General features: G+C 44.7%; 1 protein-coding gene across 3 annotated transcripts in view; it reads left to right on the top strand.

Annotated features, from left to right (window-relative positions):
- The window catches only part of LOC109869322 (plexin A3), a 188,067-nt gene that overhangs the window by 127,259 nt on the left and 40,812 nt on the right, over positions 1-19,996 (top strand). For all 3 annotated transcript variants that reach the window (XM_020459397.2, XM_031804073.1, XM_031804074.1), the window contains one exon: positions 10,811-11,011. In XM_020459397.2, coding sequence (XP_020314986.2) covers positions 10,811-11,011 — 201 coding nt within the window. The remainder of the gene's footprint in view (positions 1-10,810; positions 11,012-19,996) is intronic.

Below are 19,996 nucleotides of genomic sequence, written 5' to 3'. Positions count from 1 at the left end.
GCTCAGGGGGTAATGTCTCACTGAGACTCCTAATACTTAGTGAGAGCTCAGGGGGGAATGTCTCACTAAGACTCCTAATACTTAGTGAGAGCTCAGGGGGCAATGTCTCACTGAGACTCCTAATACTTAGTGAGAGCTCAAAGACACATTGTTATATTGGCCTTTCCCAGAGGACCCCTGAGATCAAAGAATGTGCTGCTGGGCTCTCCAAAACAACTGTTCCCCTCTGTGCTGTGTCTCAGTGGGACGGCCCTTTATTAACGAGCGAAGGCCCAGTAATTAATTGTGGGATGAGTGACAGAGGAGCCATTATCCCGGCAGGAAGCAAGGAAGTGGTCCTGGCACTCAGTGGTGGGTAGCAGCCACAGAGGATCAGGAATTGACACTGTGTGCAGATTTCACCAGCAGAACATTTACTGAGCCCCCTGCACAGAAACCAGTGGCCCATTACTCACTGTGTAACCAGAGGCCACTGTACTGCCACGCCTTGCCCAGGGAAGAGCCGCACTGGGTCAAGACCCCCTTCCCAGTCTTCTCTTCTCATACAGGAGTGACGATAAGCTATCTTGTTTTTTACATTACAAAACAATTTACAAGTAAAACATCAAGATCAGATTGGTTCCCTGCATGCTTTGTTATTGAAAGCAGCCAGTATGTCTAATATCTAATATCTCAGTCTACCGGGGTTTGTTGCATCAACTGGCTTGATTCCACCTCTGTCATCAAGGGATATTTCCATGTCAGCTATGATATCATAACAGTTTTTTTTATAAAGGTGTTTGCTTTTCTATTAGTTAGACATTTTTTATATCTATCTACAATGAAAAAAATATAAATACAACCATTTCAAAGACTTTTTGTGAGTTAAAGTTCATATAAGGAAATCAGTCAATTGAAGAAAAAAAATGTATTCACATCCGCCACGCTGATCCTCAACACTGGGGCCCCTCAGGGGTGTGTGCTTAGTCCCCTCCTCTACTCCATGTTCACCCACAACTGCGTGGCCAAACATGACTCCAACGTTAAGTTTGCTGATGACACAACAGTGGTAGGCCTGATCACTGACAACGATGAGACAGCCTATATGGAGGAGGTCAGAGACCTGGCAGTGTGGTGCTAAGACAACAACCTCTCCCTCAATGTGAGCAAGACAAAGGAGCTGTTTGTGGACTATTGGAAAAGGAGGGCCGAACAGGCCCCCATTAACTTTGACAGGGCTGTAGTGGAGCGTGTTAAGAGTTTCAAGTTTATTGGTGTCCACATCACCAATGAACTATCTTGATCCAAACACACAAAGACAGTGGTGAAGAGTGCATGACAACACCTTTCCTCCTCAGGAGACTGAAAAGATGTGGCATGGGTCCCCAGATCCTCAAAAAGTTCTACAGGGGGATCACGTGACCCTTGAACGTCCGCACAAGTAGTTTCCAATTCCAAATCTTCCCTCCACTCCAAGTTCAAACTCCTTTAGCTTTAGTAAGAAAAAGTCATGGCGGCTACAAAAGGCGACACTACAGGTGACATTTTTACCCGGACTCGAGTATTAGCGACGGAAAAAGCCTCCAAGAAGAAGCTAGCTTCAGAAAAAGCTAGCGCCAGGAGCAAGAGGACCCGCTCCCCCCCGAGGCCCAACGAATGCCAACCTCGCACTCTGTCGAATAGATCCTTTCTGAGTTGAGATTCTCAGCTCAGTGCGATAGGGGGCAAGGTGACAATCCTGGAAAACACTTTGCCTGACATCAACAACAACCATAAACGCGGGGCGCCTGGACGAGGCAGAGGGGTGAATCCTATCCATGAAAAACTTACTGACAGATGCCATGGAAACAGTAGCATATGCTAAAAAGAAAATAGAGCATCTGGAAGAGAAAACAGAGGACCTGGAAAACAGGGGCGAAGGAATAATTGTGTTCTATTAAATCTGGGCGAAAAAGAAGAGGGAAACATGCCACTGATCCGCTACCTGCCAGACAAACTTCCCTTCAAAACTCCCAAAGAGGCAAAACGTTTTTTGAAAGACAATCCTGGTCAATGAGAAACGGACCAATGAATAAATGCAATGAATGCTATTACTAAAGCAGTGTGGTCTGGACGGGGGCTACGTTGTCATTTACTCAATGCGGAGAGGAGATGATGAGGCATTTCTTTGGTGGGGAGGGGGAGACGTTGTGCGTTGCTAACTGTTTTTTTTTTCCGGAACACAGAATTGAGACTGGGCAGGGGGGGTAATAGATCCAACGGGATGTGTCGGCTTGTTTGGGAACTCGGCTGGGGTGTTCAGAGATTATTATTTTATGTACACCATTTATTTTCCTTTTATGTGAACGCAGCAGTAACTATTATCCACTTTTACCCAGCGATGACTTGCACTAAAGTTGGATTACTGTTCGATGACGATGACTAGCACCTTAAATCTATTGACATGGAACTGCCATGGTCTAGGTCATGCAGGAAAATGTGCTCTAAAAAAGGAAAAAGCAGACATTGCGCTATTACAAGAGACACACCTCTGTGATGCTGAACATGCCGAACTCCGCAGAGCTTGGGTGGAACAGTTGTATTTCAAACAGTAGAGGCACAGCCATACTTATCCATAACAATGTTCCATTCATAATTGACAAAAACATATCTGATCCAGAGGGGAGATTTATTTTGATAACTGGGTCACTGTATGGTCAACCAATTACTATCTTAAACATATACGCCCCTAACACAGATACTCCTGCTTTCATGTCAAAAATGATAACCCTGTTTAATGAGCATTGTGTTTCCTTTGGCGTGGTGGCCAGAGATTTTAATTGTACCCTTAACCCAACCCTAGACAAATCATCTCAAGTCCCCACCACAAATCCGAGATCTGCAAAGATGTTGAACTCTCTTACTAAAGAGATGGGACTGATAGATATCTGGAGAGAGACTAATAGCTCATCTATAGACTATACATACTACTCTAATGTCCATAACACCTACTCCTGTATAGATTACATTTTTATCCCAAAGAGTTTCATAAATTCAGCCACATGTGCAATCGGACCCATAGCACTTTCAGATCACGCCTTTGTCCACCTCCGCTTTGACCTCTGCAAAAACATCCCGAGGTCAAAGAGCTGGAAATCCAACACCTCCATGTTATCAAATGAAGCGTTCCATACATTGGTAACTACATGGATAGACAACTACACACAAGACAACAAAGATTCTCCTGTTTCTCCGGCCACAATGTGGGACGCTGCTAAAGCCACACTAAGAGGTCATTAATTGCATATGTTTCTTCTAAGAAAAAAGCAATGGAAGCACACAGGCTAGATCTTGAGAGGGAGCTGGAACGCTGTGGAAAAATACATAAACAAACCCCAGACAGCACCTCCTGGAGTCATCTTAAAGCAGCCAAAGCCAAACTGAATTTGGACTACACTCGGGAGATAAAAAAAAGTTTTTCTTTACTAAACAGAAATACCATGAGTATAGCAATAGGCCCAGTAGATTGCTTGCTTACCAATTAAAAAAGGAGCAGTCAGAGTGTACAATCACAGCTATCCGAACAGCAGAGGACGAGGTCACATATGACCCAAAAAAGATCCATTGAACTTTTCATGATTTTTACTGCAAACTATATACCTCTGAGAGAAAACACACAGAGGCAGAACTCCACTTTTTCCTAGAGGGAATCTCGCTACCTAAACTATCAGAGACCGACCAAGAAGATCTCAACTCCCCCTTCACTCCTGAGGAGATCCTGGAGGCAATTACCTCCATGCCACCTAATAAGTCCCCAGGCCCAGATGGATTCCCCAGAGAGTTCTACAAAGCTTTTTGGCCCCAGCTCAGCCCTATCTACATGCCACCTAATAAGTCCCCAGGCCCAGATGGATTCCCCAGAGAGTTCTACAAAGCTTTTTGGCCCCAGCTCAGCCCTACCTCCATGCCACCTAATAAGTCCCCAGGCCCAGATGGATTCCCCAGAGAGTTCTACAAAGCTTTTTGGCCCCAGCTCAGCCCTACCTCCATGCCACCTAATAAGTCCCCAGGCCCAGATGGATTCCCCAGAGAGTTCTACAAAGCTTTTTGGCCCCAGCTCAGCCCTATCTTCATGCCACCTAATAAGTCCCCAGGCCCAGATGGATTCCCCAGAGAGTTCTACAAAGCTTTTTGGCTCCAGCTCAGCCCTATCTTCATGCCAATGCTGGAGGATTTTTGCAAAAACGGAGTTCTCCCAGACTCAATGCACACAGCTCGCATTACAGTGTTGCTCAAAAAGGACAAGGACCCTCTATCCTGCTCGTCCTTCCGGCCCATAAGCTTGTTGGATTTCGACTATAAAATAATTACCAAATTGCTCGCCAAAAGACTAAACACTCTTCTTCCCAAAACAATAAATGCAGACCAAACTGGATTAATTAGAGACAGATACTCTTCTGATAACATTCGCCGTCTTTTTGATATTATTGATCAAGTAAACGCACAGAAGACCCATGTCCTGCTGGCTTCACTGGATGCTGAGAAAGCGTTTGAGGATGGAGTGGAGCTTTCTGTTTTCAGTCTTAGAAAAGTTCAATATGGGCCCAAATTGTATTAAATGGATTAAATCACGATACTCACATCCAAATGCCATGGTGACTACTAATGGACTGAACTCTGACAGATTCCCTCGCTTTCCCCCCTGCTCTACTTGTTGGGGGCGGAGCCTCTGGCAGAGCTGATAGGGAGAAAACCAAGTATTAGGGGTGTTTCTGCAGGTGGCCTGCAGCACAAGATTTCGCTTTACGAGGATGATGTCTTCCTCTACATATCCAACCCTGAGAAATCCCTCCCTCCCATTTTAGACACAATTGCTCAGTATGGCAAGTTTTCAGGTTATAAGATCAATTTTAACAAATCCACTGTCTGCCCTCTCAATATCACACTCACCAGCTCTATGAAGACACTATGTCCTTTCCAATGGAAAACACAGGGGTTTCAATACCTCGGGATCTTCATAACACCAGATTTGAATATCCTTTTCAAGGAAAATTATCTTCCACTCCTGGATCGAATCTAGAACGATCTCCAAACCTGGATCTCCCTCCCAATTAGCTTAGTAGGAAAAATGAATGTCATCTGTATGAACGTCCTCCCTAGACTGAACTATTTATTTCAGATGCTCCCATGCTATCTCCCAGTTTCCCTTTTCAAGACAACTAACCAAAGCATCACCAAATTTATATGGGGCAATAAAAAACCTAGGATCAAGTTCTCCACTCTTTCGAAACCTGAATCTAAGGGTGGTCTTGCCCTTCCCTCCCTTCAATTGTACTACTGGTCTGCCCAAATCCGCAACATGCTAACATGGATCACAAACAGACGAGAGTCAACGTGGATTCAGATAGAAGCCCAATCCTGTGGTTCATTTCCCTTAAGCTCAATTATATTCATTAATAACTTTAGTGAAGTGGGCAACATAGCCAAAATCTTTGTGATTTACAGCACTCTACTAGCGTGGAGGGACTGTAAGAAATACCTGGGCATTTCCTCCCAAATATATTCTCACTCGCCTATAGTAGGCAACCCAGACTTGCCAAAAGCCCTGAGGGATGCCAACTTTAATCTTTGGCATACTCTAGGAATCAGGACCTTTTCAGACCTATTTCATCAGAAAACCACAACACTGAAATCCTTTCTCTGCAGTGAATTCAATGTGCCAATATCCCATTTTTTTTATATCTTCAAATTAGACATGTCATTTCCTCATTTACCTCCAAGAGGAGGTTTAGAACTCAATTGAATGAAGTTGAAACCCTTCTTGTCACCGCACAATCCATTAAAGCCAAAATATCTTACATCTATAGACTCCTTTCTGAGAAAGGAGGCTCCTCCTTTACTCCTCTGAAAATAATCTGGGAAAAGGACCTTGGTCTGACTATCAGTGATGAGCTATGGACGGAGGTTTGCAACAGGGTATGCTGCACCTCTACTAATGTAAAAATGAAAGAATCTAATTACAATTTTTTGTACAAATGTTATTACACTCCTTTGAGACTCCATAGAATGAAAACAGATCCAGTATATCAACCGGTGTCAGTGGAAGGCCCAAAAAATGGTCAACAACTCCAGTCACCCAAGTTATAGACTGTTCTCTTTACTACCGCACAGCAAGCAGACCGGAGCACCAAGTCTAGGTCTAAAAGGCTCCTTAACAGCTTCTACTCCCAAAGCCATAAGACTGCTGAACAGTTCATCAAAAGGCAAACCTGTATTATTTACATCGACCCCCCCCCCCACACACACACACTTTGTTTGTACACTGCTGCACTCTCTGTTTATTATCTGCATAGTCACTTTACATGTACAAATTACCACAACTAACCTGTACCCCCGCAGAAGAACTTGGATATTTTCAGCTTCCAGGAATTATGTACAGATCCTTGTGACATTGGGCCATGCATCATCATGCTGAAACATGAGGTGATGGCGGCGGATGAATGGCACGACAATGGGCCTCAGGATCTCGTCACCGTGTCTCTGTGCATTCAAATTGCCATTAATAAAATGCAAAAAAGTGTCAGTTGTCCGTAGCTTATGCCTGCCTACACCAATCCCCACCGCCACCATGGGGCACTCTGTTCACAACGTTGACATCAGCAAACCGCTCGCCCACACAACACCATACACACTGTCTGCCATCTGACCGGTACAGTTGAAACCGGGATTCATCCGTGAAGAGCACACTCCTCCAGCGTGCCAGTGGCCATCGACGGAGAGCATAGGCCCACTGAAGTCGGTTATGACGCCGAACTGCAGTCAGGTCAAGACCCTGGTGAGGACCATGAGCACGCAGATGAGCTTCCCTGAGACAGTTTCTGACAGTTTCTACCAGAAATGATTTGGTTGTGCAAACCCACAGTTTCATCAGCTGTTCAGGTGGCTGGTCTCAGACGATTCCTCAGGTGAAGAATCCAGATGTGGATGTCCTGGGCTGGCGTGGTGACACATGGTCTGCGGTTGTGAGGCCGGTTGGATTTACTGCCAAATTGCCTAAAACAAATTGTCTAAAACAATGGTAGAGAAATTAACATCAAATGATCTGGCAACAACTGTGATGTCCATTCCTGCAGTCAGCATGGCAATTACACGCTCCCTCAAAACTTGAGACATCTGTGGCATTGTGTTGTGTGACAAAACTGCACATTTTAGAATGGCTTTTTGTTGTCCCCAGCACAAGGTGCACCTGTGTAATGATTATGCTGTTTAATCCGCTTTGTGATATGCTACACCTTTCAGGTTGATGGATTATCTTGGCATGGAGAAATGCTCAGTAACAGGGATGTAAACCAATTTGTGCACAAAATCTTAGAGAAATAATGGTTTTGTTAATATGGAACATTTTTGGGATGCTTTATTTCAGCTCATGATACATTGGATCACAATTTTACATGTTGTGTTTATATTATATTTTTGTTCAGTATACATTGTAGAAGACACTGGAGTCCAGAATAGCAAACTCACAGTGTTTAATCCATATATTTCCCAGGGTGAGTTTAGAAGCTGCTAGTTGGAGTTTGATTAGGTAGAATAAGGAGTCTGCTGTGTAGCTAGCATTTAATTGGAGCAGCTCTCAGATGATTAGGAGGGTTGTGTTTTTTTACCATGCGTAGGGGGCCCATTTCAAGGATTACACTGACGGAGACTGTAAATGAGATTAAGAGACTAGAAATGGAATAGGGAAAGAACAGTGACTAAGCAATGGTGGAGAAATGTATATGAAAACAGCAACAGATCCTTTTTTCTGCTTACTCTGCTCTCAGAGAGTGAGCGAGCGAAAGAGAATAAGAGAGAGAGAAAGAGAGGGAGAGAGAGAGAGGGAGAGAGAGAGGGAAACAGAGAGTGAAAAAGAGGGGGAGAGAAAGACAGAGAGAAAAAGGGAGAGAGAGGGAGAGAGAGAGAGAGGGGGGAGAGAGAGAGCGAGGGAGACAGAGAGAGGGAGACAGAGAGAGGGAGACAGAGAGGGAGAGAGAGAGCGAGGGAGAGAGAGGGAGACAGAGAGAGAAAAAGAGAGGGAGACAGAGAGAGAAAAGGAGAGAGGGAGGGAGACAGAGAGAGAGAGAGACAGAGAGAGAAAAAGAGAGAGGGAGGGAGAGAGGGAGACAGAGAGAGAGAGAGAGAGCGCGCGCGACAGAGAGAGAGAGAAAAATGATTCCGCCTCCCGTCTCTGGCTTTTAATGTTTCAACAGAGAAAAGTGCTTAGCTGTGTGATAACTGGGATATGCACAATAAGGTTAATGGAAACACTGTCAACAGGCTGTAAACTGCCTGAGCCGCCTTAATGGGGTGCTAATCAGCATCAGGGAACGGCCCTTCATGGGGGAATATACAGCTGCCTCAGAGACTATACTGTTACAGATCTGTCGGCCTACCACCGAGGAGGGACTGCTCCTTCATTGCATGGCTTACTGCATTAGTGTCCCATGTACTGCATGGCGTGCATCATAGCATAGCCAGCATTACAAGTAGAACACACATCGGATGCATTCCTGTTATCTTTATTTATTTTATTTGAATCTTTATCTTTAACTCTGCATTGTTGGATAAGGACCTGTAAGTAAACATTTCACTGTTGGTCTACACCTGTTGTTTACTAGGCATGTGACAAATAACATTTGATTTGATTTGTGAATCCGTCTATTTGAAATGTATTCTCCTTGTCTTTGTGGAAAGAGTCACAAACCTCACTTACCTGCCCCGGGCTTTTTAAAATGTCACACTAACGTTTCTGATAAACAAACCACTTATCTTGTTTCACCCCTAGTATGCAGTCGATTAAAGCTTGTTAATTAAATTTAGCAGACGAGAATGAATGGTGGTGGCGTCTTGGGGTAATGCGTGTGTCAAACGCATACAGAGGAATTCATTCATGTTGAAACTCCACTGAGAGAAACCATGAGAAATGCCTCTGTCCAGAACACTGTGTGTAACGACTTAGAGAATACTTACATTTATTTTGAATGACCAAAGTAATGATTCATTTGGAATTACACAAACACGTTCATGCTTTTCTGATAAAACTAGTTTTTGTAGTAGTAGTTTTGGGTTTTATAATGTGTCCACTTAAATAATTGAAAACGGTGAAAAACCCATTAAGTTTCATGAGTCGTGAGTCCTCACCTAAAATATGTTACTGCTCTTGCTGCACTACTCTGTTAAATGAATCATGATGTTTCTGATGTGCCAGCCACTCAAAGCCTCTCTGTGATGCTCTTCAAGGCCCATGCTGCTTTTACTCTGATGTAGGTAGCAATGAAATCCACTCAGGCCCTGAGTAACCAGATCCACGGTACTTATATGTCAGCCATTGAATAGAGCTCTCTACAGATAGATAGTAGCTCTTAGCCCATCAGAGATGTGCTACTGTACAGCATCACCTGGTTACCAGAATGTTGCTAGTCTGTCCTCGTTTTTCCCCTTTTTCCAAAATGTACAAATTTGGTCAAATGTATTTGGCTGTTTACCAGGGAAAGTTTTGCTATTCAGAAGTGTTTGCAGTCATATAGCCTTTGATGTATGCACACTGAACATGATTTAGAATGTTCTGGCACACCAGGTGTTGATGCTGGGTCCCTGGTGACTCGGTGTGGCATATGTGGATCTATTTGGTGTTTTGAATGTCAACCTGGCAATTGACAGAGCAGCGTTGAGAAGCAATCTGAGACATTCATAATCTCCAAAAGGCTAACCATCTCCATTCTGGAGCCTTCGGTTCTCACTGTGGAGCAAGAGGCTATGCTAGAGGTTATGCTGATAAATCGGATTCATTTGAAGTCAGAACACCACCCCCACCACCTCCCTGCAGGAAGTAAATCTTTCTATTCATCCACAGAGTATGAAAATTAGATTTATTGATGCACCATATATATAAACCTTTACAAATCACTTGCCAGACACAAGATTTATGGCTGTGTGGGCTGTGGAGTTGCATCATTTTCACCGAGGCGTTGGCTGGCGCTCTGTGTGTCTGTCCTGCAGACTAGAGGCTTCTCCTCACCCTCCTCGCCACCACCACCCGCCCACCTCGTCACCAACGCCCGCCAACCTCGCCGCCAACGCCCGCCCAGACAAGGCCTCTGATTTATCACATCCACCCTGGCAGACTTTTACAGCCTCCTTGATTATTGTTCAGTGCTAAATGGATAACAGATTATTCTAAATATCCTTTAATACAGAGGGTGTCATTAAGCTGCTGTGGAATCTCTCGGGTGGGGAGGCGCTCATCGTCATTTTTCTCAGATTGTAATCATTGCATCAATACTGACTTTCCTGTGACTTCCGAGATCGTTTATGCATTGTTTCCTGCAATGTCAATATGAATCCCTGTGATAAATGCCTGGACCCTCTCTGGGCTCTCGATCTGTGCTCACCTCACTAGCACAGGCAGACATGCAGGATTAAGGAAGATATTAATTTCCCGCTTCATCAGTGTGATTTTCAGAGAAACTTGTGGCTCATCAAATCAGAGATGTATCCAACAGCTGTGTAATAGGGATTTGAACCTATTTTTTGCTTTGGTTTCAAGCCATTCCCACGTTTAATGGCCTCTGTGCGTCTGTACAGGAGTCCTTCTGCCCTGTTGTGGAACTAGTGCCACTAATGGGCATTACTCACTGCTGCTCTCCGCTCAATAAACTGGAATCAATACGTCTTCCTTAGCTATGTAGTCCAAGTTTTAATTAACGATTATGTTTATTAATCACTTTTATTGTAATGAGTTTGGCTTTGCAAAGAAAATGAGCAGAGTGTTAATTTGTAACTTTTGTGATTATTTGTGATTGTTGATTTTCAGGGCTGTCCCCAGATCCTGCCCACCAGTGACATTCTGGTACCTGCAGGGATCATTCGCCCAATCACGCTGCGAGCCCGGAACCTCCCTCAGCCCCAGTCTGGACAGAAGAACTATGAGTGTGTGTTTAACATCCAGGGCAAGATGCAACGCATCCCAGCTGTACGCTTCAACAGCTCCTGTATCCAATGCCAGAACACCTCAGTGAGTGCCTGGCCTATTAACATGACTGCACTCAATGTGTTTATACAGTATTTACTGTAAAATATCTTGTGTATTTTTGTTGGGTTTGGGATCTTGGTGCAAGGTAAAAGCTCAATAAGTACTTTTGTACTATTATGCTGATCATAGACTGATCTTTTGAAGTAGTTTTCTACAGGTCCAATACTAATACTGGTATAGAGACAGAGAATGCCTCTCTCCTCTTGCTCTGCCCCTCTCTCCCTCCCTCCCTCCCCCCTCCCTCACCCTCCCTTCTCCCTCTCCCTACCCCCTTCCTCTCTTGCTCTCTCTCATGGAAATAATATGCAGAAGAAATCAAGGTGACTTTTCATTGAGTCACTGATCAGAAAAAAAAATACTTTATCTGCAAAATCAGCAAAGACATCAATTCAGAGCATTAAACTTGTTTTCTCAATCCCAGTGAAACATGTGGCATGTCAAAGAGCTGACATTGAGAGTCTCCTCTCTCCTCTCTCACTCTGTAGCACCCTCTTTCTATCTCCCTCTGTCTCTTCCTCCCTCTCTCTCCTATTCCCTCTCTTTCTCTCTTTCTCTCTCCCTCTCTCTTCCTCCCCCTCTCTCTTTATCTCTCCCTCTCTCTTCCTCCTTCTCTCTCTTTCTATCTCCCTCTGTCTCTTCCTCCCTCTCTCTCCTATTCCCTCTCTCTCTTTCTCCCTCTCTTTCTCTCTCCCTCTGTCTCATAGTGATGTCACAGACGGCTGCCCTCTGTGACCCATCTGGTTGACACTGTAACCCCAGGGAATCTTGTAAAACAATTAGCCAGTCACAGGATGTGACTCTTCATTTGGTTGGACAATGTAACACCACGGAAAGGGAATGTGGTGTGGGTGGATGGGCCGGAGTGTTCCTGGGGTAGGAGGGTAGGAAAATGACCAGGCTTCTGCCACGGAGTGTGTCCCCTCTAACCCCCCTAACCCCTGCAGATCAAAGCTCAGGCTGTGGGCCGCCTTCCTTCGACAGGACAATTGATGTCCCGTGGCAACTTAATAATGAGGATCACGTCTCCGGCACACACACCTCAATGGGTCAGGTTAGGATTGATTGTTGTACTTTCCCTGGCCGACACATGCTGCCTGGTGCGCTACATAGTGAAGGCCTTCGGAAGGACCCTGCCACGAAGAGCAACTGTCGTCTTTCTATCCACTATCACTCATTTCCTTCGTGCCATTATTCTTTCTGTCTCTGACACCCACCCCGCGCTCCGGCTATGCATTTAAAATGAAATTGAAAAGTAGTTTTGTGGTAGACCATTAACTGAGTGCCCAAAGGTTAGAGCATTGGGGTTTGGATTGTTCAAGGCATTGAACCGCTGATGCTGTGTAAACAATGAGACAGCTCTATGAATATAGTGAGGCTATCAGCATAAATAGATGGGTGCTTTAATCACTTCACCTACAGATAAACATTTGAAGTTGTTTGTCACGCACAGGGATAGGCTAATACTCTTCATGTAGACAGCTATATGCTGCTACTGCTGTCTACCCACTGTGCATGCCAATGTGTGTCTATATTTCACCTTGATAACCAGAGTGAATAAGCATTCACACTGGATCTCCATGGGTGATCGTTTGAAGACCCCAGTGTAAACTAATCAATGTCTGCACAGCTATTGAGAAAATAAAACAATGAATATACAACCTTAACTGTAAATGTTAGGCCTCCCTCACACTCCTCTGCTTCATCTCAGTCTGACAGAAAAGAGAAACCCAACCTTGAGATTGATGTTTTTTTAGTTTTTTTAAAACGTAGCCCTTCCCCCACTGATGCCCCTCCCCCAACTGACTCCCCTCCCCCTTTTGAATGTTACCTACACCCCTCCCCCCATGTATCTCTCTATCAATTCAATTCAAGGGCTTTATTGGCATGGGAAACATGTGTTAACATTGCCAAAGCAAGTGAGGTAGACAACATACAAAGTGAATATATAAAGTGAAAAACAACAAAAATGAACAGTAAACATTACACATACAGAAGTTTCAAAACAGTAAAGACATTACAAATGTCATATTATATATATATACAGTGTTTTAGCAATGTACAAATGGTTAAAGGACACAATCTCTATCTCTGTCTTTCTTTCTCCACCCCCGTCTCTCCTCTCTCTTTGAATGGAATGTTTAAATGAATAGATGGTGTGATTACCTGTGACACAGCGGGCCACATCATCCCCCCGTCCGTCTCTGTCTCTCTGCCCTCAACTGATGGATCTCTTCTGAATAGTAATTTAGCCATAGTAAAGACATGCCGCAGATTAGACTCAGTCTCTAGTGTGTGCTGTCCGCCCCCCCTCCCCCCAAACACTCAAGGCAACAGCCATCAATCAATTTGCCGTCAAGACGAGTGGCGCAGCTTCATTCCCACAGTGCTGTAGCCAGGTGATTTTAAGGCCATGGGGTCCATGCTAATGCAATTGTGAGTGTCCTCAGATAGGCAATGCTGAAATCAATCAATTTCATCTCCTGTTTACTCTGGCCCTTGCTGAGAACGTTCAGATATCAGTCAGCACTTTTGTCCTCATGGGAGGCCCCTGTTCTGTGGTGGGGGTTAGTTAGGTTAAGCATACGTTGGACATGTTCACCAGCTGTGACAGTATGTTTTACCAGACAGGGCAACTCTAGCCTGTGACAGTATGTTTTACCAGACAGGGCAACTCTAGCCTGTGACAGTATGTTTTACCAGACAGGGCAACTCTAGCCTGTGACAGTATGTTTTACCAGACAGGGCAACTCTAGCCTGTGACAGTATGTTTTACCAGACAGGGCAACTCTAGCCTGTGACAGTATGTTTTACCAGACAGGGCAACTCTAGCCTGTGACAGTATGTTTTACCAGACAGGGCAACTCTAGCCTGTGACAGTATGTTTTACCAGACAGGGCAACTCTAGCCTGTGACAGTATGTTTTACCAGACAAGGCAACTCTAGCCTGTGACAGTATGTTTTACCAGACAGGGCAAGTCTAGCCTGTGACAGTATGTTTTACCAGACAGGGCAACTCTAGCCTGTGACAGTATGTTTTACCAGACAGGGCAACTCTAGCCTGTGACAGTATGTTTTACCAGACAGGGCAACTCTAGCCTGTGACAGTATGTTTTACCAGACAGGGCAACTCTAGCCTGTGACAGTATGTTTTACCAGACAGGGCAACTCTAGCCTGTGACAGTATGTTTTACCAGACAGGGCAAGTCTAGCCTGTGACAGTATGTTTTACCAGACAGGGCAACTCTAGCCTGTGACAGTATGTTTTACCAGACAGGGCAACTCTAGCCTGTGACAGTATGTTTTACCAGACAGGGCAACTCTAGCCTGTGACAGTATGTTTTACCAGACAGGGCAACTCTAGCCTGTGACAGTATGTTTTACCAGACAGGGCAACTCTAGCCTGTGACAGTATGTTTTACCAGACAGGGCAACTCTAGCCTGTGACAGTATGTTTTACCAGACAGGGCAACTCTAGCCTGTGACAGTATGTTTTACCAGACAGGGCAACTCTAGCCTGTGACAGTATGTTTTACCAGACAGGGCAACTCTAGCCTGTGACAGTATGTTTTACCAGACAGGGCAACTCTAGCCTGTGACAGTATGTTTTACCAGACAGGGCAACTCTAGCCTGTAACAGTATGTTTTACCAGACAGGGCAACTCTAGCCTGTGACAGTATGTTTTACCAGACAGGGCAACTCTAGCCTGTGACCGTATGTTTTACCAGACAGGGCAACTCTAGCCTGTGACCGTATGTTTTACCAGACAGGGCAACTCTAGCCTGTGACAGTATGTTTTACCAGACAGGGCAACTCTAGCCTGTGACAGTATGTTTTACCAGACAGGGCAACTCTAGCCTGTGACAGTATGTTTTACCAGACAGGGCAACTCTAGCCTGTGACAGTATGTTTTACCAGACAGGGCAACTCTAGCCTGTGACAGTATGTTTTACCAGACAGGGCAACTCTAGCCTGTGACAGTATGTTTTACCAGACAGGGCAACTCTAGCCTGTGACAGTATGTTTTACCAGACAGGGCAACTCTAGCCTGTGACAGTATGTTTTACCAGACAGGGCAACTCTAGCCTGTGACAGTATGTTTTACCAGACAGGGCAACTCTAGCCTGTGACAGTATGTTTTACCAGACAGGGCAACTCTAGCCTGTGACAGTATGTTTTACCAGACAGGGCAACTCTAGCCTGTGACAGTATGTTTTACCAGACAGGGCAACTCTAGCCTGTGACAGTATGTTTTACCAGACAGGGCAACTCTAGCCTGTGACAGTATGTTTTACCAGACAGGGCAACTCTAGCCTGTGACAGTATGTTTTACCAGACAGGGCAACTCTAGCCTGTGACAGTATGTTTTACCAGACAGGGCAACTCTAGCCTGTGACAGTATGTTTTACCAGACAGGGCAACTCTAGCCTGTGACAGTATGTTTTACCAGACAGGGCAACTCTAGCCTGTGACAGTATGTTTTACCAGACAGGGCAAGTCTAGCCTGTGACAGTATGTTTTACCAGACAGGGCAACTCTAGCCTGTGACAGTATGTTTTACCAGACAGGGCAACTCTAGCCTGTGACAGTATGTTTTACCAGACAGGGCAACTCTAGCCTGTGACAGTATGTTTTACCAGACAGGGCAACTCTAGCCTGTGACAGTATGTTTTACCAGACAGGGCAACTCTAGCCTGTGACAGTATGTTTTACCAGACAGGGCAACTCTAGCCTGTGACAGTATGTTTTACCAGACAGGGCAACTCTAGCCTGTGACAGTATGTTTTACCAGACAGGGCAACTCTAGCCTGTGACAGTATGTTTTACCAGACAGGGCAACTCTAGCCTGTGACAGTATGTTTTACCAGACAGGGCAACTCTAGCCTGTGACAGTATGTTTTACCAGACAGGGCAACTCTAGCCTGTGACAGTATGTTTTACCAGACAGGGCAACTCTAGCCTGTGACAGTATGTTTTACCAGACAGGGCAACTCTAGCCTGTGACAGTATGTTTTACCAGACAGGGCAACTCTAGCCTGTGACAGTATGTTTTACCAGACAGGGCAACTCTAGCCTGTGGCAGTTTGATTAGCTTTCACTTTCTGGTTTTTCTTTAATATCTGTTAATGTAGGGATTGTAATGCTTAAACTAAGTGAGACTGGCCTCTGCGTGGTGATGAAAAATGTTCTCTGAGTGGAACTAACTCAGATTCTTCCCGTGGGACCTAAACACACAGCCAGACCGCTCATATTATTCCTTCACTGCCTCATAACTGTTCTCTTATCAGGTCTCTTATCCCTGCAACGATCTCCTCTTCCAATCAGGGCCCCTCCCTGGGAGAGAGGGGGCGTTGTAGTGGACAAACAAGCCTCGCTCCCGTCTCCCGTCGCTTCCCACTGCCTGGCCTTTCTCCCCCTGAGACAGCTGCTCTGTCACTCTCGCAGTGATATGCATTTATAGACCGCTAAATGCGTTTGAAAATACATCAAATATAGCAGTTTAACAAAAATTATAATTCAATAATAGAAGAAATTGCATTTATTTTCAATGACTTGTCAATCAACTGAACGTGCACGCTATTTATTTGAAAAGTTATTACATTTCAGAATTGTTTATTCAAATCACTTCCTGAATTGACTCCTTTCAATTTGAATTGAACCCAACCCTGGTACATAGAACTGCCATTAAGAAACTAGCCGTGAGGCCCGTATGTCCACGTTGCTGTGTGTTTGTCTATTTTCAGAACTGCTGTATGTGAAGTTGACCCTTGATCTGTGATGTGCAGTTCAGCGTGTGAAAGATGTCCATGCCATAGATCTAGAGAAGCCCTGGGTCATTGATGCAGACAGATAACAGCAGTTTTCCCTCAGTTTGCAGACAGACAGCAGTTTGCAGACAGAGAGGCAGACCAATAGACAGAGGAGAACAACACATGGGTCGGACATCACATCCTGCACAAATACAACGCAAGGTTGTGCCCTGTCTCTGCCCAAATACAGCCTGAAGTCAAATACATCCCCTTTCCACATTCCATCTCTTCCCCGTCTCTCTGCCTCTACTGGTATTTCAAAGCATTCAATTTCTCCAGCTAAATAGACCAACTAAGGTACACTACTGGTTTACTCCTGGTGTGATTGGACTCATGTCGTTTCAGTTCTAATGCAACAGGTGCATCATGCATGACCCACATGCCACCTGCGTCCATAGAGAAACACAGTACCTTTTTTCTAAGGTGCGCATACATACAGATTAGACAACTCTATATGATAATTCATGCTGATCCACATCAATCCATAAATGATGTTCCCCAACTGTACGATATATACGGGTATCATTTCAAAAGGCATACCACGGACTGTAATCAGCTCAGACACACGCCTGCTTGTTTCTCCCACTTGATTTTACTGCAGACATCAGCAATGTGCTGCCATAGCTGGAATAAATCAGTATGATACACCCCCCACACATATACACACTGCCTTTCAAAATAAATGATAAATCGGGGTCTTTGAAACTGAATAAGCATTTGCTTTGGTAGTGTAAAGGGCTTTTGTGCATTTTATGCATTTTTGTTTGACAGCATGCTCTACGTTGCAGATTAAACATGGCACGCGTATAACTTTGATTGGCTGAATCTTAATACATGGGACTTTTGTATCAAAAGATTAAAATAGTCCCAAATTAATCCACGGATGTAAGTGTTGCTAAGCCCTGCTGACCCCATAGCGACAGGCATTGGCAGTGTTACCCAGGAAACGTCGACTAAAGGCCTTTTGCACAACGAGTTCCGCACTATCCTCTTGATGGAAAGTGCTCTCACAAAGAACATCATTATTTCGAACCATGGTAGCAAAGCTTTTGAATAAAAAAAAAACACTTCCATGTTATTTTTCAGGCTTTCTGAACCAGCATGCCCTCATTATTCTATTATTCTCATCAAGTGCCCAATCAGACTACCAACGTCTTTGGTGTTTCTCAGTGGAACATACTTGTCAGGTCTCCAAAGGACCTGCCCTGCTCTTAACACCAAAGGCCCTGCTAATGGAAAAGATTTACCATGAACCAACGTACATGTTAATGATACTGTGAACATGTCACCTCATTGTCAATGTAAAAAAAAAAAAAAGCTCAATTTTACATCAATTAGGGGAGGATATTATACATTTATTCATTTAACCTTCATTTAACTAGGCAAGTCAGTTAAGAGCAAATTCTTATTTACAATGACAGCCAGATGACGCTGGGACAATTGTGCGCCGACCTATGGGACTCCCAATCACAGCCGGTTGTGATACAGCCTGGAATCAAACCAGGGTGTCTGTTGTGACGCCTCTAGCACTGAGATGCAGTGCCTTAGACCGCTGCGCCACTCTGAAGAACCGATATATGTTGCTGTTTATGATACATCTTTGAGGTTGTTTTTATCCTCCAACATCTCCTCTGCACTTTTTTCCTCATAGAATAGTCATTATAATGATATGGTATTTACCCTCTTTCTTGTGATTGTTGCATATTTGCATCCCCATCAGTCTCTGAGGTCGAAGATACTGTGCCTGTGAGGCTTTGTAGCATGTTGGCTCTGTAGCATGTTGGCTCTGTAGCAGGTGGGCTCTGTAGCAGGTGGGCTCTGTAGCAGGGTGGGCTCTGTAGCAGGGTGGGCTCTGTAGCAGGGTGGGCTCTGTAGCAGGGCGGGCTCTGTAGCAGGTGGGCTCTGTAGCATGTTGGCTCTGTAGCAGGTGGGCTCTGTAGCATGTTGGCTCTGTAGCAGGGTGGGCTCTGTAGCAGGTGGGCTCTGTAGCAGGTGGGCTCTGTAGCATGTTGGCTCTGTAGCAGGTGGGCTCTGTAGCAGGTGGGCTCTGTAGCAGGTGGGCTCTGTAGCAGGGCGGGCTCTGTAGCAGGTGGGCTCTGTAGCAGGTGGGCTCTGTAGCAGGTGGGCTCTGTAAGCATGTTGGCTCTGTAGCAGGTGGGCTCTGTAGCAGGTGGGCTCTGTAGCAGGTGGGCTCTGGTGGAATACATTGTCCTCTAAATGGTGTGATCTAGCTATCAATAGCATGAATTATGAGCCTGTCTCATCCTGTTTGTTTTGCTTTAAGCACCAGCAATGGAAAGGGAGTGAGTCTCCGCTGCATTCCCCTAATTGAGAAATCAGTGCATTAGTTATGCCTGCTCTGAACACTTTGTAGACTCCCAAAGTAATCTACAGAGAATGTTTCAGTGTCATCATGTGAAAAGTATGCTTTGGTGTTCTCTGGTTAATGCACTTACCTCAAATATGATGGCACGAATTCAACCATGGCCTCAACATGCAATTGATATACTCTATGTTTATGGAGTGAGCTCTGAACCAGCCGTAATCCTTCGTGGCTAATAAGACCATTCCAGATGACCCTATCTGTTTCTTCAATCACGCTAGTCTGACCTTAAATCTGCCACCAGGATGCAGCATACAGTACATATTTTCCTAGTGCGATAATCACAATGATGAAATGAAGTGTGGTTTACAGAAAACATCATTTATGTTCACTAATATGGACTCGCTGTTCATTACTGTGTATGTTTAAGAAGGAAAAAGGCCCTTATTCAAAGGTAATTTTGCTGAAGTCGGTAGAATTTTGAAACTTAATTAATTGAAACAGGAAAGCCTTCATCATTAAGGGAAAATGATTTTCACTCTGTCACCAGAAGGGAGCCAGCATTGATGACAAAGCCAATTCTACTAGTCATAGTCTACACCAAGGTTTTTCTCAAACTCTGTCCTGGGCAAAACCAAAACGTGCACCCGGGGTGGGTGTGAAAACCCTGAATTGCATCCTCAATTTACAGTATAGTATTTGTCCTCTTAATTTCAGGGCGGCAGGTAGCCTAGTGGTTAGAATGTTGGACTAGTAATGAAAGGTTGCAAGATCGAAGGTAAAAATCAGTTGTTCTGCCCCTGAACAAGGCAGTTAACCCACTGTTCCTAGGCCAT

This window comes from Oncorhynchus kisutch, linkage group LG24 (genome assembly GCF_002021735.2).
Source record: "Oncorhynchus kisutch isolate 150728-3 linkage group LG24, Okis_V2, whole genome shotgun sequence".
In the NCBI taxonomy this organism is placed as follows: Eukaryota; Metazoa; Chordata; class Actinopteri; order Salmoniformes; family Salmonidae; genus Oncorhynchus; species Oncorhynchus kisutch.
The sequence above is the reverse complement of the archived record's forward strand: the minus strand, read 5'-3'. Positions and strand labels throughout refer to the sequence as shown.